Source organism: Thamnophis sirtalis, unplaced genomic scaffold (genome assembly GCF_051295495.1).
Source record: "Thamnophis sirtalis isolate CommonGarterSnake01/CBP01778 unplaced genomic scaffold, rThaSir2_p1.2 scaffold_5, whole genome shotgun sequence".
In the NCBI taxonomy this organism is placed as follows: Eukaryota; Metazoa; Chordata; class Lepidosauria; order Squamata; family Natricidae; genus Thamnophis; species Thamnophis sirtalis.
The window spans coordinates 120992938-121017737 of NW_028261385.1; the positions used below are offsets into that span (position 1 = coordinate 120992938).

Here is a 24800-nt window from a genome sequence, read left to right on the forward strand (position 1 = left end):
GTAAAATTTGAAGACCGTTCTAATTAATGTGATTCAATGGAACTGATACACAATTTCAATCTTTCCCATACTTGTAAATAATATATGTTCCAAATAATAAGCTGGTAAACATATCTTATACCCATATTTTTCTCTTTTTTTCCAGTTAATATCTTTTGTATCAGGGAAAATTATAATTTTATCTCCCTAAAGTTTGAGATCATATTTTAAACCTTTTTTTGGAATGTCATTAGAATCTGTGCAATGCATCAATATCTCCAAACACTGTTCTTTCAGACATATTTGGGTTTTTTCCCCTGCTGTAGTCCTACTATTATTGGAGCAATCTTGGCTTGCATGGCCCATGATGTTAAACACTTACCTTCCAATACTATCTTGGTGTACATTCTACAGCTATATACTGGTAGTAATGAATTGGGAAAATTTCCAACAACTATCCTATACATGTATAGTCAGAAAAAAATCATATTGACTTTGATGAGGTTTAATCATGCTTTAGTCTATAGCCTTGAGTGTTTCTGGTGACCTCCTATCTATTTATTAAACATACCTGAACCTATTGAGCATTTCAGAAATCAGCTGAGGCAGGTAGGTGCTGTTGCATGCTGTGGGAACCAAAGACAAAAGGCAACCAATTTCAAGGGCCAAATAAAATTCAGGATCAGTGCAAAAAGTTATTCATTAGAATAAACAAGGAAAGATCCATGGGAACTGATTTACAAATATATTTATTTATCAGATGTAGGCAAACTTTGGGTTTGTGGATATCTCCCTTGGCATTATCAAGACTTCCTGATTCACCTAATTAACATTTTACAGAAATTAGAAACTAGTATTTTGCAAAGCAAAGTCCCACCCTCTAAATCATTTTTATTCATGATTTAACCTCCATATATAGGCATCATTCTCAGGAAAAAAAATGATCGTAGCCTTTGCTTTGGCAAACTGTACTTACCCCATGAAACAGCAATGTGGTAAAGAGCATTTGGGGGACCTTGAAAAGGAGAGAACATTTTCACCAATTGATTGTTTAGTAAAAGGTATTTTGTGACTGGTGCTGACTAATATTGTGAATTCATCATCTTCCCTATACCACCACTACCACTGCCCAGTTCTGACATGTTCTCCAAATTCTCTCCCCCGCCCCCACCCACACACAAAAGTTTACTTGCCTAGCCCTGACATAAAGTCTGAACAGAATTCAAATAAATGATTGCCTGTCTGAAGCAGCTGTTGAACCTGATCATGTTGGTGAAGACACACCCTAGAATAAGAAAAAAATGCCAGAAGTTACTCCCTATATATCATAGCTCTAAAAGCACATCATATTCTTCAGGTTTTGCATGTAAATCCAGAGCAAAATTAAATACACTGTTAATGTCACAGTACTGACACTTGAAGGTTTGGCAAATATCATCTGCATTCTTTGGTTTTATTCTTTCATTTGTTTATAAAATCCTAATAGTGCTTATGCTTTGCCCTTTATAAACAGTATTAAAGAGATTTAATATTTAAAACACTACAGACAGTTTTTAATTTTACTTTACCTAGTCCAAGATTCTGTTAAAGTTATCCCGTCCTTCGTTAATCTTAAGAATCTTTTCAATTTCTGCTGCATTTTGTTCCTTTCTCAAATTTTATTTATGTAATGTTCTTCTACAGCTGTCTTCATGTCTGAAAAGTGAGTTAAATAACTCAAATTTAATATTTTCTTTCCATATCTTTCCATATTTTTATTTATTAATAAAAAAGCCTCAGTATGTAGTCAGCTCTATGTCTACCTGCCATGATATTACAGTGACTGACACATGACTTAAATTGTAATTCATCCAATAACAATGAGCTAAATATTTGCATATCTCTTTCATAGGAGAAGACAAACTTTCAGAAATTGCAAAATAGATTTTGGTATAACGTTAACTAACATTCATTTGTTTATTACTATTTAAGGCTTTAAGGCTTCTGTGTTATCTCAATTGGCAACAGTTCAGAATGGCTCATATTGCAATTTACATGGTTTGAGGTATTTAGCATGATAAAAAGAATTGTGGAATGTTGTCTTGCAGTAGTAAATATTGTAGAGTGTTTTAATAATCATAATAATCATAGTCGAAATGTTACTGCATATCAGTCTATTTATACAATCTATAATACTATCAAAAAGCTTTATTCATAATTGATATAATTCAGTGCATTAGGTCACTAATAATTAAAATGCCAATCCATTATGTGAAGCACTAATTTACAAAGACTATTTCAATATGCAAATGAATGATCATTTATTGTTGATAATTTAAAAACTATCTACATGAGATGTATTTAAAAACTATCTACATGAGATGTATTGGTAAAATTACAATTTTATAAAAATAAAAACCATTTAAACTTATTTATATACACGATGTAACACAAATATGTGTCTTTACTGTAATAGCATATAGTTGTAAATTTGCAATACTTTGTTCTGTATAGGGAGATACAATACATTGCCTTCCTTATGCATGTACTGCATTTAATAGTTTCTTCTGTGACATTTCAGGTACAGTATCACTGTAATACTGTTCTCCTCCAGCTGTACACAATGTACTGTGCCAGAGTACCAGTAGTAGATAGTGCTGTTTATTAGCTTATCAATTGGATAGTCCTATATGTTGAGGGATGCTTTGAGTATTTGGTTCAGTTGAACTTCCAATTGTCAAATTGGATTAACACAGAACTGTGTTTACCTCACCCATAAACACTATAACTTCAAGACTTCATCTTTATTATTAAATTTTTAGAAATGCTTGCAAAATTGAACAGCATCTGATCTTTTGGAAATGTTATCTAAGTTTACAAAGTGTTATTTAACAAAAGCATGTTATATTACGAACAAAAATTGGTGCATTTGCTATGTTTCATCAACTCTGAAGAACAACTGTATTCTTCCAACTTTTATTGAATAATAGCAATATGTTCAATGGTTTTAAGCAAATGACTATAAAACTTATACTAACTCAATGATCATGATTCACTGTAATGTTTAAATTGCAAGTACTTTTATGCCATAGTGATAAATGCATAAAAAAGTAAATAACTCGTGGTAAAATAGGACAATTGGCATTTGCCATTTCTCATAATTACATTAATATTTATTAATTTTGATTATAAGAAACATTAAGGATTAGCATCACTCCTTTAAGAGTTGCTTTGCATTTTACTGTTCAACATTTTTAAAATCTTCCTTATATTAATATATGGGATGGTTAAATTAATTCTACTGAATTTTAGAATGAGTAATTTGATTTCTACCAACCAAACACCTATTTAGTGTTCTACATTTGTTATGTAGAAACAATAAAATATTCTTTCTGCCTGAATAGATTTGTTATGATTTCAAAGACTTATTTATCTGTTCTTTCAGCAACTTGCTTATGAATCCTTTGGAGAGTACAAATCATAATGCCCCCTTTTTTCCTTTCAAGAATGAACTAAAGCAATGTTACTCCAGCTCTGTACTATATATTTTACCATACTAGAGTATAATTTCAGTGAATATACTGATGCCTACTTCCATGAAACTGAGAATGTATTGTATTTATTTTGAAAGTTGCACCTTCTTACATAAAAGGAAACAAACAAGAAAATCAGCAGTAACTTTCACCTCTTTCTTGTGCATCAGTCTTAAAAATCCAGATTAATTATAGTGGTACCATACCTTTACTGCAAAAATATAGATGGCCACTACTTAATAGCAAAGAACTAAAATTTATATGCCTCTAGAGTTAAAGAAAATAAGTCTTACAGCTGAGCTATGGTAACTCTAGTAATAAACAATAGGATTACATAAGAAATAATTGATGCTCAAATGAAGTTTGCAGTTTGTTAAAACTTTTAAAGAACAGGTTTTTATTGGCCAGCTCCTCAAATTCCTTATTTCTGGCTGATGGAATGGAAGGAAAAACATTAGGTGGGGACCAAGGTACTGAACCCTCTGGTGTGGCTTCAATGAACTGGAGGATCTTTCTTGGCAGAACATTTCAGAATTTGGGTATATCCAAATAGAAGGCTCTAATATTCTGGCTTCTATCTAGTATCCTAAGATTTATGGATCATGACTGGATCATTGGGGTGGGGAAGCTATCTAGTATGCAAGCCTTTTTAAAAGGTTAACAGATGTACTTTGAATGCAATCCAAAAACAAATTAGAAGCAACACAGTTAAACAGTTCCAACGCTATAGTATCCATTCCATTTTCTAGCAATTGCAATTTCTGTAGTTATTTTAATGGAAAACCCTTTCTGAGTGTATAATAATCATGCAATCTGAATGTATCAAGAACTCAATTGGATATGACAAAAATGATGGCAAGTCACATAGTATAAAAGCATTCTTTTTCAATAATATTATTTGCAATTATCTGGTAAGCAGGTCTCAGCAAAGACAATCACCACACCGTGAGTGTGATGTTTTAAAATAGTGCAATCTCTCCAAGAAGGTTAGCACACTTAAACCTGAGACATTTGTTCTAGCACATTTATTCAAGAACAACTCTATTTTATCAGGATTAAAAGTTTGTTTAACCCATTCAGTCTCTCATGGGTACCAAACAGACAGCTAGCAGTGATACACTTACCATATCCTTAATTTGAAGTGAAAATAAAAGATCCAAATGGAGGATTATCCATTTGCATAGCCAAACCTCTAGTAGCTTGAGGTGGATGTTGAACAGCATGAATATAAGGTGGAATCTCTGGAGTCCTCAAAGGCAGCAGTGATATCATGTCACATCAGACAAAAGTATTCTATGCAACTATTCCCAACCCTTCAATATGGCTTACAAAGGCTTCAGGATTAGCAGAATCATAGAGTGTTGAGGTATAGGGATGCGGTGGCTCACTGGCTAAGATCCTGAGCTTGTCAATCAGAAAGGTCAGCAGTTTGGCGGTTCGAATCCCTAGTGCCACATAACGGAGTGAGCTCCCATTACTTGTCCCAGCTTCTGCCAACCTAGCAGTTCAAAAACATGTAAAAATGCAAGTAGAAAAATAGGGACCACTTTAGTGGGAAGGTAACAGCATTCTGTGTGCCTTCAGCATTTAATTATGCCGGCCACATGACCACGGAGATGTCTTCAGACAGCGCTGGCTTTTTGGCTTTGAAATGGAGTTGAGCACCGCCCCCTAGAGTCAGGAATGACTAACACATATGTGCGAAGGGAACCTTTACCTTTTTATAGTGTTGAGAGAATAAGTTTGCCCTTGAGCCATCTCCCAACAAGTTATCATGTGAGCAGAGTTTTCCCATTCTGTAAGTGACACAATTCTTACAGAGACTGAGTTTATGGGGTTAAGTACAAGTGCAATAAAATGTATGGCTGCTATTTGAAGAGGATTCCATGTTTTCTTCCTAACTGTTAGATTTCTGCATGCCTCCTAAAGGGCAGGAAGAAGGAAAAGGAGAAAGAAAAAGGGAGTACTTGATTCTCCTCCTTTTTAAGGCTATATTTTTTTACTTATCAAATCTTTGTAAAGGTAAGATCTCTCCATAAAAAGTGGCAGAAGTCTGCACAAAGAGCCTGGAAATTTGAAACTTTGGCTTAGTCTCTCCCAAGCTGTCTCCTCAAATGCTGGAAATTGTGCCAGTTGCTGTTCTAAAACATCCTGAAACTGCTAGGTTGGAAAGGCCAGCTTTGGCGGTTGGTTGTTTTAGTTAGTTTGTTTGTTTTCCTTTTCTTTAATCAAACAAGGAAGTCCTTCTTCTTGAAAGGCAGTCAAAATCAAGTTGCCACTAATTTCACTATTTACTAAAGGAAAACATAATTCTTAAACTGATTTGTGCTACAGATTGTAATAGGAGACCATAATAGTACTAAAGTAAAAGTCTGGTAAGACCACACAGGAAAAGCTCTGAAATACAATATCCAGAATATTGGAAAACTGCAGATTTATTTTCTTCTGGGCGGAAAAAAAGATTAACAAGGAAAGAGAATATTGAACAAATAAAACAATTTGAAGGTCCAGCTGGTTTTTAACTAAGCAAATGGTGGGCATTTACATAAATCGTGATGATAAAGCCTGTTCTCTTTTTGAAGTGCTTATTAATAGCAAACTCATTATTCAAAATTTACTATTTAAGCACAAGATTTGGGGAAGTCTTGAAAATGGCAGAAGTATCCCACCGTGACCCGTCAAAAGCGCGGACGGCAAAAGCGCGATCGACAAAATCGCGCCTTTGACGTCATCACAGCGCGACGAAAAAGATCGAAAAATTCAAATAAAAATTAATAAAAATTAAAGCAAGCCGATTCACATAAAGGTAAGGGTTAGGGTTAGGGTTAGGGTAAGGGTAAGGGTAAGGGTTAGGGTTAGCTTTAGAGCGTTAGCGTTAGCGTTAGCGTTAGGATAAGGGTTAGCGTTACGTTTTTCGTTACTTTAACGGTTAGGTTTAGGGTTAGGTTTAGGGTTAGGTTAAGAGTTAGGGTTAGGGTTAGGTTTAGGGTTAGGTTTGGGGGGGTTAGGGGAAGGTTTTAGCTTTATTTTTACATTTTTTCGATCTTTTTCGTCGCGCTGTGATGACGTCACAGCGCGCTTTTGTCGAGCGCGATTTTGTCCTACGCGCTTTTGTGGTGGAACCGTATCCCACTTCTTCACTGACACTCCCCCTCAAAAAAGTAGATACTATCATAATCAGAAGTGAACAAAAATGGGTCTAGAATGGTTGCTGAGGTGTTTGTTTTACAAAACAAAATAGAACAAACAAAATTAAAAAGAGATTGCTTTTCCCATAAGACCTATCCCATATGGCTGGCTGAAACTTTACAGTGGAAGCCCCATTTGTACAGTTTAATTATTTTTAAAGCAAATATAAATAAATGTGCACTTCTAATGCACAATTTAAGATGGCATGTTTGAACAGGGAAGCAATAGCTAAATTGGTCCTATTAAGATTTCCATAGTTAATAGAGAAAGTGAAGCCAGATTATAGACAATTCAGTACCTTATTAACATATCTACATTTTTATTCCACATTTATTAATTTTATAAACAATTCATATATACGTAATATCCTTCCTCCTCCTATTTTCTCCACAACAACCACCCTGAGAGGTGGGTTTGGCTGAGAGTGACTGGCCCAAAGATACCAGCTAGCTTCCTTTATCCATCCAGGAAGATACAAAAGATATATTAATGATGACTGGTAAAACAGTATACTAAAACAGTATATTCTTTTAATTTTATTACACTTTTACATCATATAGCGCTGATATAAAAATATGATGTAAATTTTTTTGAGTTGTTTACTGAACACCAGTAGAGCAAAGAGGCAAGTGGGGTATGATTCAATATGGAATGTTCACCTTGTGAGTGTTCTGGTCAAATCCCACCTCCCACTGATACCATTCCAACGACATGAGCTCCCTGCAGGCAGCCCTGCATTCATCAGAATTGGTGGGAGGGAGGCTGATGTTGATGCAGCTGTACACATGTCTGCAGATGTCCACATGAAAATGATGTTGGCAAAGGATTGGAGGGTTATTGGAATCATTACATGTAGGGCATTCTGGATAAAATACTGTTGACTAGAATTTTCTAAGAAATATGCTTAAATCCCAGCCAGGAAGCCTGTTTGAGTAAACAATTGTCACTTTGGAGTATCCTAACACTAAAGGCATTTTTGGAGCTCTGGGTGTTCTCCCACCTCAGTGATGTGGTTATTCAGGGACAGCCCCTGTGACTTTGGAAGGCTGTTCCCAGTGAACAGTACTTGATGACATCCTTTTGCACCAAGCAATGGCATTCTCACAATCTTTTAATAATCTGTCAAATCTGGTGTGAGAGAGTTCTTATTATTCCTTGTTCTATTATTCATTGTTATTTAGCAATAGAACCCATAGGCTAATGTCTAAGCCAGTTAGACTACCATAATTTATTTGGGTGAGGAAATAATCAGGCAGGGAGATGGGCTCCAAGTATCTTACCACTCTTCTTCCTATCAGACAGGTTACTCCCCCATTATTACACTTTTCTCTACATATAATTTTAATTGAGCCCCTCCCAAGCATATAAACTAAATAATATAGCCTCTTCGTTCCATCTCCAAGTGTTTTCTCCCAAAAGCAAACCCAATTTGGTGTTTTCCCATGCAGTACTGCTAAATGTTCTAAGTCTTGGCTAAATATTTCATATAATCCTTTAAAGACCGAAGCCTAAGGCCACATAGAAAATATGTCTAAGGCTTTTATTAACCAGCCCTAGAAGTAATGCAGGCCGTCAATGATGGTGGAGTTGGAACAAGAGCAGCCACCATCACTGACAGCCTGCATTACTTCTAGGTAAAGCAGTAAGCACTCACTGCTGGTGCGGGTGCTGGTGAAGTTGCTATACAAGAGATTCTATAGCATTCCTTGTTGCAGTTCCTATTCCTCCTGTAGAGAACAATGGGAAATTTAAACAAGCTCATGTTCCCTTGCTTTTTTTTAATCATACAGCCACTAAAATAAATAAGGTGGTAGTCCATATCAATCCTTAGCTGTCATCCAAACTTCAGAAAAAATAAGAATCTATTTTGGGAGACTTTTTAAAAAAAATAGGAAGTAACAACTTCAAACACAAGTACAAATAAACCAGTTGTTTATTACAGAGATTCAAAAAAGCCTTTATATTTCTTTCTTTTTTTAATGCCATTTGTAGCTTTCACAGGTATAACCGCTATGGACTACCAACCCACATACTAAGAAAGTTAAACAAGGTTTAATTTTGGGGGGGAGACACAAGAAAGGAAAGTTGCTGGGTAATTTTTGTCCTTGTATGCCTACTTGTGTTTTGTAGTTGCAAAAACTTGTTACAATGCTGCTATTAACTCTTGCATGAGTAACATTACAACATGACATCATCAAACTACATTGCCTCAGACGCCCTAAATTAACAAAATCTGCATTCAAATGTACCCCAAGCTTAACATCAGCATGCAAATGAACATTGAATGAATGAATAAATCAGGAAAGAAATTGTTTCAAATAATAAACTGTAACTATAATATCTGAAGAGAAAAGGAATCTTTGAGTGGTTTGACTATTCTTCCTTCTTTAAATATTTGTTATTTTACACTTTAATTTCTAGTCCTCTCTGTCTTAACACGGGGAGCAACAAAGCAAAATATACATACTAAAATCTAACTATTTTGTTATGTATTATTCCTTGATGTTATTTCATCCTGACACTTGAATGCAAACACAAAGAAAAAAAAGTATTTAAGCTCTATGCGTCAGCAGGTTTTAAGAGCCAGAAGAATCCCACTTTTCTGATGTTAGTTGAGATTACCTTAATTTATACTATTGGGAGCAAAATTGGAATGAATTTTTATTGCTATTGCTAGCTTTGATAGCTTGAGAATTGCTTGAAAATCAGTTGCTGCTACAGAATTGGTAATATCCAATTCTCTGTGTACAGGTACACAGGGACTTCTCAATCCTAGTTGTCTGGAAATCACATAGACCATGCAGAGTGGAGCAAAGGAGAAATCTGTTCCCTGGGAAAATGCCATTCTATCAGCAGCATGCTGTAACTGAATAATCCCTAATAATGAATATTTTTAATAAGTATACATTTGACAAATTACCTCTTTTTTGGTATTACTGCAATTGTTAGGATTGATCATGTCAGAGTTTGAAATTGGATATATTTAATAATTAAAATATAATTAAGTAACTTGATTCAGAATATAATACTAAGTCAGTCACTTGTTGGATTTCAACAAGTGGATTTCACTTGAGGGCAAAAACTTCCCTATCTAGAGTACATTTCAAAGTTCCTTTTATATTTTGTTTTACATTTACAAAAAGGATCAGGGGGTCACAGTTTGAATTAAAATTGTAAATTCAAAGGAGTCCTCTGTGCATATGTTCTGGCGGAATTGCTAGTCTATTTTATGGGAAGTAGCCTCATCATGAAACTGAATTTTATTTAATCCTTTTTGGGATTAGGGTTAGTCTAGACCAGGTGTGGCCTGTTGGGCCGCATATAGCCCTTGAAAGTTAGTAATGCAGTCCCACAAGGTTGTAAAACATTTAACATTATTATGTGGTTTACATACATTAACTACATCGTATGTTTTATATGTGGCCCAACACAATTCCTCTTAACTCAATGTGACCCAAGCGAGCCAAAAGGTTGAACATCCATGGTTTAGGCAATTGCTAGATTACAGTACAACTTCCATCTAATAGTTGTCTAGATTTTTAATACTAAGATTCGCACCTTGAAAGAACCCCAATCAAATGTTATGGAATGTGGAGAGAAGGTTGATGATGTGACTCACAATAACTACTATTTATTTTGTCAACTTCTGCCATTGCCTGCAAAATCGAAAGAGATCAGATCAATTGTCCATTTTTCCAATCTGAAATTTAGTATATAGACAATGGACTACTTTGTCATAAATATTATTTCTCATCTGGTTCTGTACTAAAAGTGTATATTATTGGTTCAGCCAGAGTAACATAGAATATTTGCCAACAGTAAAAGAAGTGTTGGTAGGTAGAAGTGTCTGCTAGCTGCATATTTCTCATATATTATGGGGATTTTCAAGCCTTTAATTTTTCCACGGTCATGAGAAGCTATGTGTATATAGTAAAGTTTGCCCAATCAGAAGGCAATAATGTAAAAATAAAACCACAACAGTGAAGTCATGGTTTACTTTTGTAACTAATTTTCTCTACTATATGAAAAACTATATGCTTTTACTGTACTGTCTTTAGCAGAGTGTAATATGAACCTAAAAGCAAAGAACAAAATGGAAAATATTAATAAATAATGATGTTTTGAAAAGCAAGTTGCTGAACAGCTACTATATCCTTTGATAGAAAGGAGGGATGTCTGTACATGGAATACAAAAACAATATGACTATATATATATATATATATATATATATATATATATATATATATATATATATATATATATATATATATATATATATATATATATATATATATATATATATATTATATATATATATATATTTAAAGTCACAACCCCTGCCCAAATATGGGAGGAAGGTCACACTTCCACTCTCTGTCTTCGGCTCGTCACAAGAGACCATCCAGAAAGAAACCCAATATTTTTTACTGTTGACTTTTTTGTTACATTTGCATAAATATAACATATATATATATATATAGTCATATAACATATATATATATATATATATATATATATATATATATATATATATATATATATATATATATATATATATATATATATATATATATATATATATATATATATATATATATATATATATATATATATATATGTCTCTGCTATCCCAATCCAAAGGTCTTTAATAGAAATTTTCTGTTTTGGTGATTTAAGATTGCTACTTGTCCTACTTGCTTTTTTGCAGGAATATATTTAGGAACGAAGAAGAAATACTCTAGCTCTTTCCTTGATTATTTTTTAAATTGATACCATTTCACTTGCTGATTTAATAATACCAGATAGATATTACACTTTTCTAGTGTTGGACACCACACTTTTCAATGTAGACATTTTGTTTATTCAGTGCTGGAGCAGAGTTCCTTAGAGAGGAATACCAAGAGTTGAGGAAGTTTTTAAAAATATTCAAGCAGAGGGAATCCTAATGAACCCAGCGAAGATCAAACAGGCTCACTGGTTCCAAAATGCAGCTCACAATTGGAACAGAAAAAAAGAAAATCAGGTAGAGGAATTGGTAGACAGATGGTTTTAGAAGGCAGGCAGGCTGGCTGGCTGGCACTTGAAGAAGAGCAGTTTTGTTACATATCTCCTTTTCTCGTTTAGGAAGGAAAAGTAGAAATCAACTGTCTTTCTTTTAACTTATTTATTCAAGACATGAGAAAGATTAGAGTTAACATTGATAATAAAATGATTGTTATTGTAGAGGTCCTCAGTTAACTAAAATGCACATGTTCCCAACATGTTGGGAGTTATTTCAGGATGCGTTCTCTTACCCCAATTTGCTAAACTGCCGCTGTAAATTTGGATGTTCTGTAAATTAAACTAGAGTGAAGTACTCCTTTTTAAATAACCCCAATCTTTCACCTTAACCTCAGATTTCTAAACATTTATAACAGAAATTAGTATGTATGTAGAGATGATCCACTAACGGGATCTAAATTACGGCCACGTAGGTTAGTGTCAAAGCCTAAGTTTTCTGAATTCGAAGACAAGTAAGTCTTCCTTCCGAATGATCGACCAGCCGCAGTTACTTATTTCCCCGATCCGAAAGCTTGCAACTTTCTTCAAACGGATGCCCTTTTTGCCCAATTATGACTCGATTCGGTATAAACAACCCGCCTCTTCAGAATTCTGAAAGCCAATAGAAAAACAGCTCTGAGGCAAGAAGAACGAACCCATCGTTTATTTTCCTCGCTTTTCATCCCACCCCTGCTACAAGGAGGGCTTGGGTTCCCCCGCCCTCTCAGTCCCTGCCTGGTGGAATGATTGACATAACCCTGCGGCCAATGGGCGCGCTTGCTTGGGGTGGACTCCGATCCCTTGCCAATGGCGTGCTCTGAGCCGTCGGTTTGGTTGCGCCGCTGGGCGAAGTTGCTGTGAGGCGCACACCTCTGGCTGCAGGAAGGTAGTGACTGTGGAATGCGAAGTGGTGCTGGGACCTTCGGACGATCAGTGGCGCTGCCACCGCCTTCTGCCTGGAGGCTTTGGGAAGGGAGCCTTGGGCTTGGATTGAGGCTCCCGGATCTGCAGTGTTGATCCCCGGATAACTGGAATGGATCTGCGGCTGCTGCAGCTGGAATAGACAGAGCTAGTATTGGATGGCTTGTGTGACAGCGGCAGATCCAGCCTTACTAGGATTAAACGTGCGTGGAGCTGGAGGAAGGTAAGAACGAGAAAAGGCGGCGGCGGCGGCAGCAGCAGCAGCGAGACATCTGAATGGCTGCTTGGTGGTTTCACCTTGTTTTCTCTGCTCTAATGATTTCCAGATTTTGGGAGGTATGTCTTGTGCAGCTCTCAACACTCCCCTCCCCTCCTTCTCTGCCTCCAGATTAAAAGGCTTTGGTGCTCTGAACCAGTCCAGAGCCAGTGCTGAGCGTGAGGGGCAGAGAATGAGTAACAGACCATTGGAAGAAAAAAGGAAAAGGTGTCTTTTCCTGGTGAACAAGCCAGACAGGCTGAAACAATGAAAGCGGAGTCTCTTACAAGAGCAAGGGAATGCTCTGGCAACCAGGAGAAATCTTTGGAGGAAGACCTCTGCCCCCTCTAGTGCATCTCTTTCCCACTTTAACTGGTGCCATCATTATCCCCTTCTCTCCACCCATTGCTCACTATTTCTTCAGCCAGAAGTCAGGGAAATAAAATAATAAATATTGTTCTTCTCTTCCCCCTCCCAACTCTTTATGTTCTTGGCTGGAAAGAAAGCATTGTGGAATGAGAATTGTACCCTACAAAATGAAAAGAATAATTACTCCCCTAAGCAGCTGAAACTCAGCAAACATCCTCACATCTATCCTCTTGTAGACACATCCAATATAAACACTGCAAGAGCATCCCTGCCCTCTTATTTCTCCATTATGTATCAATTCCCCTAGGAAGAAGGGCTGGGGAGGAGACAACTGTTACACCTTTTTGTCATCAGCATGGAGACAAAGAACTTCTCACATCTCCCTTTGGGTGTTCTGCTGGCAGTGCCTTAACCCATCATTGCTTCCCAAAGATGCTGGAGAGTGGTCCTGACCTGCTCTTTTAAATATCTATTCCTCTGTGTCTCTCTGTGTGTGTGAGAGAGGGAGAGGGGAGGCAGGGGGTGGGGAGAAGGAGAGAGAGGGAATATAATGTTGTTTTGGAAGATGAGAATGCTGATATAAAAAAACTGATTGGTTTATTTCCAGACTGACTCGTGGCTAACATTCTTGAAATTGTTTCTGCATTTCCCCCCCTTCTTTCAGGGTTTGGAAAGGGAGGGGTGTGTGATTGCAATGTGAAGGGCATAAAACATTACTTATAGATCTGCAATTCTGTTTTCTTTTCTAGTTTCATGATCTGAAACTCATTGGAACCTATGAAGAGACATGACGACTTCATAAGGGACTTTTCTACAGTTTCTTTTCTTTCCTGTTCCAAATCATGATGCCCCCGGCCAATAATGTGCCCTTCACTTAACATGGGATTTATCCTGGGAAAGGGATATCCAAACCATGAATCCTGAGCATCTTTTCAGCCTCTTACTTGTCTGTTAATTTTGTTAGACTTCTGGGCACATTGTTCAGCATAAACAGTTATACTGCCTTGCTCAGCTTGAGCCTTCCTATTCCTGTTGAGCCTTCAAGGGTGCTGATTCTTCTGCAGCATGGCTTCAGTATGGAAAAGACTGCAGCGTGTTGGGAAACATGCGTCCAAGTTCCAGTTTGTGGCCTCTTATCAGGAACTGATGGTTGAATGCACCAAGAAATGGTAAGGAGTGTCTTCAGTTGAAATGAGCTGCTGATGCTTGAGCATCACTGTTGCCTCTTCTGCTGATGATTGTATCATTTCCTCTCCAGTGGGACAATAGGCAATTGGAGAATAATTACTCCTCTTTTGTTAGGCTTTGCTGATAGAGAATCATCATATCAAGTACCCATTAGCTTTGTGCATTTTTCTTGCAATGCTGTAAGTTTTCTTTGTTTTAATATGTTATCACAACAGGCTCTTGGCAGCCCAACAAACTAGATAGCTAGTATCTGCCAGAGGCTAAGAATGCAATTTATCATACTCTCTGTATTTCTGACTTTGGCTAAAACATATTTATTTTACCATTCCAGTGGGGAAGAGAAAAAGTCAAGACCTGGCCTTGAGAATTCTCTTAAGTTATTTCCTTAGTCAGACAAGGATTCCAGTAATTTTTGCCTAATAAAATACAGTTTTAAGTTAGCTGGCTTGTCCTGAGTAATCAGCTGCATGACCCTAGTCTCAGATGCCTGGTTTCATTCTTGCCAAGTGGGCTTTCAGTGTGTCTTCTGCTTTTCTTCACAGGAAAAAGTGAATCAGTTTTTTAAAAACAATCAATCTCTTAGACAAACTTTATATCTGTGTGCTCTACTCTGCTTTTCTTTAGTGAGCAAATTTTTGACTCTTCAGAATAGATCCTATGTATAATGAACTGGATTGTTGTTGTTTTTTAGTTTCTGGCTCTTCAATTTACCACATGGGCAGGATACTTGATTATTGTATTTCTGTGGTATTTTAAATTTTGTAATATAATTTCTGCATGAATTATGTTACGTTTATACAAACCTGACAGTATTATTATTCCAGTGTTTACAGATTATTATTATTAGATTTTATCCGGTTCTTTTATGGGGTGTTTTGAATCTTAAAACTAATGGCTTACCTGACTTTCCTCCAATACAATCTTGAAGGGTCCTGAGTTTGAATTATTTGTAGCCTGATCTGATTTGAGGAAAAGCTAGCTAACTATATAATATAATCATGGAAAAATGTATATTCCCAGATTAGGATATGAGCACAGAGCATCATACTGTTGTACATGCTTACAGTATGAGGGGTAGACAATGAATTTCCTATATAATGCAGTTCACAAAAACTTCATTGAAGACCACCATCTGACACATTCTTCAGTGAGCATTTACGCTTTAACAAGTTCCCAAGAATTCTACAGGTGAAGTTTTTTTGTTAGTTATTTTGTAGGTATTAAGCCATGGAGAAAATGTCAAGCTACCTAAAAGAATATCAGATAACTTGCACATAGATACATAGATACATACATACATACATACATACATACATACATACATACATACACACACACACACACACACACACACACACACAGACAGACAGACAGACAGACAGACAGACAGACACATATATTCTTTTCCACAAATTTCCTCCCTTTTTTCCATTGAATAGGTTACTATAGTATGAATTCTCAGAACTGTTCTCAAACATCCTGTTTGTTCCACTGTGTGAGAAAAGGAAGTTTCTTCTACTGTACAAAGCAAGGTGCTGACCAGTTCTGTACAGAAAATAGTACTCTTATTAATTAAAATATTTGGGCTGGAGTTAAGGATGCAGCTTTTTTTTTTTAAGAGTTGAGTACCAATCCTTATCTCAAAAGTTTTTCCCAAACAGACTTACAACTAAGATCCAATTAAAGAATTTGGGACCTGAATTTTGCATAGTAATTTTTGGTACAATAGTTTAAAATCCTGAACTGTTTCATAACATTTCTCTGATGAGCCCATGTGGGTATTATACTATTTTTTGGTTAGAAATGCAGCCCATTGTTTTGTTCCACATGATTAAGCCTATGGTACTATGGCTGCAGCAAATGTTGTGTCTCAAGTTTATTATGAGGATGACAGGTCCCACTGAAGTCAATTTTAGCATACATATACATTTCCTATGTTAATAAATTCTCATTGTGCCTGGTGAAACAATACAGATGATATCTTATTTTACTGTGACAAGCCTCAACCAAGAGCAGTTTGGTCATTGTGTGAGTGTCCTTTTTCAGCACATTCATTAAATATAAGATTTTTCTGCAGCATTAGTGGCGTTATAAAAACCCCTGTAGAAAATGTTCAGTTTGGTCCTATTTGAATATCTAGGTCCATTGATATAATGGTTTTAGATATGCTTAGCTCTTTGTAGGATTAGGTTGCTAACAAACAATATCTTGAATTTCCTCAGCTCTGTAAGAATTGGAAGTAGTATAATTCAAAAGTTTCATATGCATTAAAGTCAAAATGGTAACAACCAATTGCTTTCCACAAAGGATGGTTTTCTGCAAATCTGTGGATGATCATATTTTGGTTACAAATAACTACTTTCCTTGTGGTGTTTTGGTGTTTATTTTGGTTTATGGTGCATAACTTAGACTTTGTAAGTTACTAACCACTGCCTTAATTGGTATTATAAAGAAAATAAACCTGGCTTACCTTGCAAAAAATGTGAGAAATAAAATACTTTTAAGTGTCAAATAGAGTAACAATTAGGAAGTATGCCCTTGGACAATATTGTAAGCATACTTTTGATTACAAAAAAATCTGACTAACATGTTCTTATTTTAATGTGCTAGTGTTCTAACATTCCAACAATACAGTGCCTTTTTGGAGGAATAATAGGCCTTTTATAAGTCAACATTGCCAACAATAGTCTTAAAGTACTCTTGAGAGGGAAATGGCTTCTGAAAAAAGCTTATTCAGAAGAACTAATGCACATAGATGAGTGGAAACAAATGGAGCTTCGCTATCAGGAATGAAACTTGATATTAAATGTCCTGAAGTTTGACATGCCTGTTTGAAAAAGGCAATTTTATTCCTGAGAGAAATGCTCCATTTTTTTAAAATTGCCCTTTGGAATATTGTTACAAAAATGAAGAGTTATAAGAGTTATAAGAGATCACAGCCTATATCATGGGTGTCAAACTTGATTGTGTCACGTGAGTATCGTGACATATCACGTCATTTTTTGCCTTTGCGGAGCCAAGGTAGGCGTAACCTGTGTGTGACACATCCAGCACGCGGACTGCCAGTTTGTCAGGCCTGGTCTCTATGGTGTTAATAGGGAGCTGCTGTTGCTCTGTTTTACTTCTTTACTATTTTTCCTCTCCAAGCAGATAAGCTCTTGGCAGAGCTTCACCTGTCTATCATAAGGGAGGAATTTTCTCTCCTCCTTTTCCACTTCTACTTTAGAGCTTTCTAAAATGCTTTCTTTTGGTAACTATTAAAAACAGCTGAAATAGTTAGTTTCAGGGTGAAGGTTGACCTTTATTTGCTTTTTTAATGGATATATTGTCAGCTGCAGGTTATTATATCACTATGTTTTATAACTCTGGAATATAGTAGTTTTCCTTTGCCAAGCCATTGAGGCTTAACCTGCAGGAGTTAGTAAAGCTTATGAAAAGAGTTTCCTCAAAGTTCTTGAGAGTCACTTTTTGGTTAGAGGTGAGTTATTTCCAAACCACTGGTCCACATGAAGTAGTTTTCCTTCCCCTCCTCACAGGCATACCATCCCAGCAAAGTGCTGGTGGCAGGGGGATTTCTCACTCCTAAAGGTAAAAGTTCCCCTTGCACATATGTGCTAGTTGTTCCCGACTCTAGGGGGCAGTGCTCATCTCTGTTTCAAAGCCGAAGAGCCAGTGCTGTCTGAAGACGTCTCCGTGATCATGTAGCCGGCATGACTAAACGCCAAAAGTGCACGGAACACTGTTACCTTCCCACCAAATGTGGTTCCTATTTTTCTACTTGCATTTTTACGTGCTTTCGAACTGCTAAGTTGGCAGAAGCTGGGACAAGTAATGGGAGCTCACTCCGTTACGCGGTGTTGGGGATTCGAACTGCCGAACTGTTGACCTGTCTGTTCAACAAGCTCGGCATCTTAGCCATTGAGCCACTGCATCCCTTTCTCACTCCTAGCCTTCCCCAAAGAGGAAACCTGAGAGGTAGATGAGATGACCTGCCAATAAGTCTATTTTCTCCAGAAACTCAACCCCACATTCACTAATTTTGTTGCAGCAGTTTCACAGACTCAACTAAGTTGCTTTGTTGCACAAAAAAGAAAAGAAAAGTTAAGAACGAAGTTATTAACAAGAGCTGCCAATAGCTTAACACAGGCATCATAGGATTATCTCTCAGTACACATGTCAACCCCAGGGTTTGAATCCTAAGCGTTTTCATCATACCTTTTCACATTAACTGACTGTTGGCCATGCTTTTCCTGGCCTTGAAAGCGGGGGACATTGCATTCATTTTTAAATTAACAATTTTTCTGGGATGACACACCTTTGGTTTTTGCCTTCCCTTCCCGATTCCCACTTTTTCCAGTGTGTAGGGGAACAAAAATAGCAACCACTCCCATCCTTAAACTATTAAGAAGCCGAGGTGGCGCAGTGGTTAGGGTGCAGGACTGCAGGCCACTTCAGCTGACTGTTATCTGCAGTTCAGCGGTTCTAATCTCACCGGCTCAAGGTTGACTCAGCCTTCCATCCTTCTGAGGTGGGTGAAATGAGGACCCAGACTGTGGGGGCAATATGCTGACTCTGTAAACCGCTTAGAGAGGGCTGAAAGCCCTATGAAGTGGTATATAAGTCTAACTGCTATTGCTAAGTCTAAGTCTAACTGCTATTGCTATATCCATAGTCTTCCAGTTATGCCATCTACAATTGTAGCCTTACTATTTTTTTTAGTATAATTAGATTTGTGACTTATTTTTCATCATTGTTCTTTGTCACTAGCATTTGTAGCATTAATATTGATTCCACTCTTTGATGAATTACTACGATGCCCTTACTAAAGTACTCTTTCCAGCATTTTGTACTTTTCATCAAACCTCCATATTTAGCTCTCTTCACTCATTTCCAAATTGTTTTATGTCCACCAAAATCACTAATTTGATATTAGCTATTTTTATCCTTTTTTGTTACCTCTTTTGCAGCTGTATTTTCTCTTTCTCTTTCCACCAAGAATTACCAAGCGTAACTCCACATGCTTCTTTGGCATTTTGAAACATTGTTTTTCAATCTGTTCCAACTAGCTTCTACCTCCTTCTGATCTCCCTTTTTTATTTATTTTGTAGGAATATTAATCTTGCTTCATTATGTCCATGCTATTTTCACTACAGTTTATTTCACTTCTTTCTTTTTTTTATGCCCATTTTTTTTTTCTGAAGTTGCAGCTAATCTTCTAGCAGAAAAGGACAACTGCCGACTCCCACTATTTATGATGGCTGGAATTCCCCCTACTGAAATTTCAAGCCAGCTTCAAATGATATACATAAATTGAAATAAATTCCTGATTTTTAAAATTTTAATTGAGATCTGCAAACAGATGCTTTTGCATTTTTGTTTGCATGATTGATCCTCTCATTAGGCAAAGTAAAAACCTCAAGTTCTAGATGCCTGGGAGCTGGTGGAGATAAATGAGTTATTAAAAAAACATCTACTGGTATGTATACAAGTGTGTGTGTGTTTGTATGTGTGTGTGTGTGTATTCTTGTCTATACCATTACATTTTTTTGCATCCCTTAAGATAGTCTGTTGCCTTTAGGTCATGTTGAGGGTGTTACATTATTGGCATTGGGGTTCTACCACAAATGCGCGAACGACAAAAGCGCGCCTGACTAAACCGCGGTGACAAAAGCGCGCCGACAAAACCGCGCCGACGAATGAGCGCTGAAGCGCGCCGACAACAGCACGCCGACAGAAGTGCGCTGTAACCCTAACCCTAAACCTAACCCTAAACCTACCCGTAAACCTAACCCTAAGCCTTACCTTAACTTAAATCGCGCTTCTGTCAGCGCACTTTTGTCGGCGCGCTGTTGTCGGCGCGCTTTTGACATCGCGGTTTTAGCGCCGCGGTTTTGTCGGCGCGCTTTTGTCCTTCACACATTTGTCAGGTCACGGGCATTGCAATCCACCACCTTGGCATAAGGCATAATGAGAAGCAGTGTCGCTTGCCTCAAGCTGTAGAATATCAAAAGTTGATCATGAATCTGTGCTACAATTTGTATGTTCATTTGATCTAAATGTCTTGCATAAAATATTTAGATTACTTAATAAGCTGCATTTTACTGATGATGAGTCTTTTTTTTTTTGTTCACTATTGTTTCAGAAATGTTTGTGGGTAGAATACCAAACCTATGTCCTCCTTTTTTCCCCCTCCTATTCCCCAAACCTTCCCTTCTATTTCCTTGCCAGTTCCAATGATTCAGTAGTAAAACATTTGATATTTTTTGCCATGGTTGTTAAGCCATTCACTGCAGTTATTAAGTGAATCCTGTGGTTAAATGAATCATGGAATTATTAAGTGAATCATAGTAATGATGAAATTACCAAAAATGAAGTAAAATTTAAAACAAATCATTTTGGGAGGAATGTTAAGGGATTAACTTGCCAAATAACTGAATTAGACCTGTGCATATCTGTGAATATGAAAAAAAAATCAAAAGCAGGTGATACTTTTAGATCAAAAGAAGTAGAAATGGCTCCCTCATCATGCACTCCAAAATGGCAGATCTTGCCCCAAAAGTTGAGCATTGCCATTTAGAAATTTTCTGGGGATGAAAATATTGGGTGAAGAGTTGCATAGAACTTATTATATTTTATCCACCGTGTGAGTGAATACATAGAATCAGTAAACAGTGAAAATGAAGAAAGTAGGAGGTGACTGGGGAGTTGTGCTGTGTAATTCTCATTTGTACAAGATGAATTAAGGATAATAAGTTATTGTCCTGCTTATTTGATGCTTGTGGGCTATGTTTAGGGATTAAATCAGTTTGCAGTTTATGTCTCTGTATGGAGACTGGATGAGAAATGGACTTGAAATGTGTTTGAAGTTGACAGGAAAATTGAGGCTCTGAGATCTAGAAATTGATTCTACAAACTGTAGAGTTCTTTAAAAACATAAACTGGGCAAGTGCTGGGGAAAGAAGATTTGCATGCAGAATTATTGGTTTACTTTGAATTTTTCACAGATTCATACACTGCATTTATTAATTTCAGAGATAGGATCTGGTGTCTCTCTTGTTTGTTGCAGATGCTCTGAATTTTTTGCATCAGGGATTTCTTGGCTCTTAGATTTCAAGAACATAAAATTCGAGCTCTCAGAGACATTGGCTGCTATTTTGAGAAAAACCTCTTCAGATTGTATGGTTGAGCACTTAATACATTTCAGGCTCATCAGATGGTTCTGCCATATTTCACCCACTTGGAAGAAGACAATGCATCTACTAAGGCATTCCTAGAGACAAAGAAATTCCTTGCTAAGTGGGCGTCACTTCCCTAATTCCCCCATTTTTGAGATGCATTGGCAAACACGTATCTCCCTCCATTGGAATGTATTTTCTGCTTTAACTTGGCATAAATCGTAACATTTCTCCTTTATAGTGAAAACTATATAGAAATATGACATTCTGAAAGAATGTCATATTTCTATATAATTTGTACTTGATTCAAGGTGCTGTTACCATCTGAAAGCTTTTGGCTTCTATTTTCTTTCCTCTAATAAGTTGTGTAATTAATAAAGAGTTCTCAAGTAGGCTCCATTAAACAGTAAATGATATAGTTTATGATATGCTGTGTGTAGTTAAGTTAAGCTTGTTTCTTGACAGAATAGAAATATCAGTGAACCTCCTTTTTGCCAAGCCACAGGTTCTCAAGGCTAACAGGATGAACAGTAATCTCTAGGGTAACAATAAAGACTAAAATAAGCCAAGTTTAAATAGTCATCTGCATTGTCGCAGTATCTCACGTCTTGCAGTTCTAAACTTTAAATTGTAAAGTTACAGTTCTAAGGATGAGTGCTAATAATCTAATCAAAATATCTTGTATTCTTTTCTCTATCTTATCCAATCTTGAGCTGCCTCAAAATTAATTTCTGACACTATCAGAGACTTGGCTCGAATCATCTTTCTAACACAGTGTCAAAATTATTTATGCTTGACTGCTGTCACAGATATCCTGTTCTCTCCATCAAACCCCTCCTTTACCAGCTAAAATTATTTTCCTCTTTGACACAGTAATTCCTTCAATTTGATCTCATATTGAATTCCTTAAGTTATCTTGTTTGGTTAAAGATTGCAGGCCTTATGTGTGATTTGAGTTAAGTGAATTGACACAGAGGCATTTTACAACCGAGAGGTCCACTCCTTAATTTGGCTTACTGGGAGGACCCATCTCGTTACAGGAATGGTATCATCCACATGAATCGGGAGTGAGAAATCTTGCAATTGTAATCTTTGTGGAGGTTGCAGAAGAGAATTAATCTAAAATGAAATAGATTGGCTTGAGACCTTATGATCAAGGAATGTAAGGATATTCACAGAGGAACGTTTCTTTGTATACCATTACTTTTTGTGCTCCAGAAGTCTCAAGAGTGTTGTTGCTCCTTCTCTTAAATGGTATAAGATGAAATTCAACAGACTTTCCTGTGATGAGGGAAGAAAAAAATGACTTAGAATCAACTGCAATTTTCACAGTTTGAGTAGTGGAGTCCTTCAAATCCTCTTGAGAGGCTTTTATGAAGGAAAGATGTCTGCAGAGAAAAGGAAGGACTACCACAAACTAACTTTAAGATGTAAGCCTTTGTGGTATGCAGCAGATAACTGTTTCCAGAAGATCAGTCTCTGCCCACCCACTGCCCAACAATATCACTAGTGAAGTTATATATCTTCAGCTTTAGAAAAATGAAAAGCTTTGACAAATAAAGGAGAGACATTGGAAGAAGTGATTTTGCTCGTGATACTTTAGAGAATTTATCTGAAAACTCATTTATATGTAACTTGTTACATCTTGGGTGCAATGTAGAATTCTTTAAAAGGTTTTTTTTGCAATTAGTGAATTCTATCACTTTTTATTGTTTCTTGGTTTTAATCTTTATTTTTCCAAATTTGGAAAATGGGCAGTAGGCTTAGGCTTTTGCACAATTAGAAAAAAACTTGATAATGCAGATTGTAGTTGGTTCCCGTATTTGGTTTGCAGAGAAGAATGAATTGGGGGTAGAGGGAATCTGACATCTAGCTGTTGTTTTGGAAAGCCAATATTGTATTAATTAATATTAAGATACTTTACAAGTATTAAAGTATACTTAAAATATTCGCTATCTACATTGATACAATTTATTGGGAAATGGGACTAACATTCCATAAATAATAATTAGATTTCTGCATTTGATTTGCATTGAGATTTGCAAGTAGAGCTGAGCTGTACTGAAGAGCAGTTTCTCTTATTTCTCCCTATCAGAAAAGAACGTCTCCCTTACCCCGTGCTTTTTGAAGAGCCATCATTGTGGCTCTGCTTTTCATTTTCATCTAGCTTTGTTTGATGTCTGTAACTCATCTCTCAAAGAAGCCGATGAAAGGTTGGGTGGAGGAATGAGTGAAAAGGAAACACCCCTGAGAAGTGTAGTAGGTGCAATAAGTGATTCTCTGCATGCTTTCTGGCAGTATTTGTGCTTTCAGTGAAGTAATGCTTAATCATAATGCATTTCTTTGTTTGTAGTCATTTTCCTGTCACCACTTCTCCCACAAGATCCAGCACAACTCTGCATACAGTTATGCACAATTAGATCAGGAGGACATAATGGGAGTTAAGCATACATAAACTGTAGACTTTATCACAGCCAAGGGCTTCATAGAACATATTTTCTTGTTTTCCAGAGGAAGGGAGGGAGTGGTCACGTGTGGGTATTCTCAAAGACTGATTGGTCCAAAGACTAAGAAAAAACTCTTAAATACTGGTGCCTTCCAATCCTGGCCCAGTTTCCTCTCAGTCTTTCTTGATCCAAGAACTGTTGAGAATATTCCTGGTAGGATTCTGTTTATTTCAATCTGATCTCTCATTTGGTTTAATTGGGCATTTTAAAAGTTTTTCCTAAATTCTAAATTGTGCAGCTGCGGCCCCAAGGGACAGTTCTCTGCCTCGGGGGGTTGGGGAGGGCCATGTGGGCATTTTGCCTCCCCCCCGTGAGCCCGGAGCCTCAGCCCTATCCCCGGGATTGCGGGGGTGCCAGCTCCTGTTACAGCTGCTATAACAGCAGCTTGGCTTGTTTGTATTGCTGAAAGAAGTGGCTGCGGTGCCACGAGGAGCGCACGAGCTGCCCACAGCACCGCCGATAGCTCAGAGCGGCTACCGCGCTTCCGTCTTGATCGAGTTTGCTGCTAGTGTCCTGCAGGGGAGGGAGAGCGTGCCTGGGCGCTACATGACCTCCCCCGACTTTGCCAGAAGCTGCGTGGGCTGCTGGATGCCCCGCTGAGCCACAGAGGTCTCCTTTCGGCCCCTTCATTGCACGGAAGGTTCTGGTGGCCATTTTGAATCG

General features: G+C 37.1%; 1 protein-coding gene across 4 annotated transcripts in view; it reads left to right on the forward strand.

The window, feature by feature from the left end:
- Positions 1-12596: 12596 nt before the first annotated feature.
- The window catches only part of EHBP1 (EH domain binding protein 1), a 255492-nt gene continuing 243288 nt past the window's right edge, over positions 12597-24800 (forward strand). For all 4 annotated transcript variants that reach the window (XM_087716798.1, XM_014064362.2, XM_087716799.1 and 1 more), the window contains exons 1-2: positions 12597-12865; positions 14017-14436. In XM_087716798.1, the coding sequence (XP_087572924.1) occupies positions 14333-14436 (104 nt within the window). In that variant the 5' untranslated portion in view covers positions 12597-12865; positions 14017-14332. The remainder of the gene's footprint in view (positions 12866-14016; positions 14437-24800) is intronic.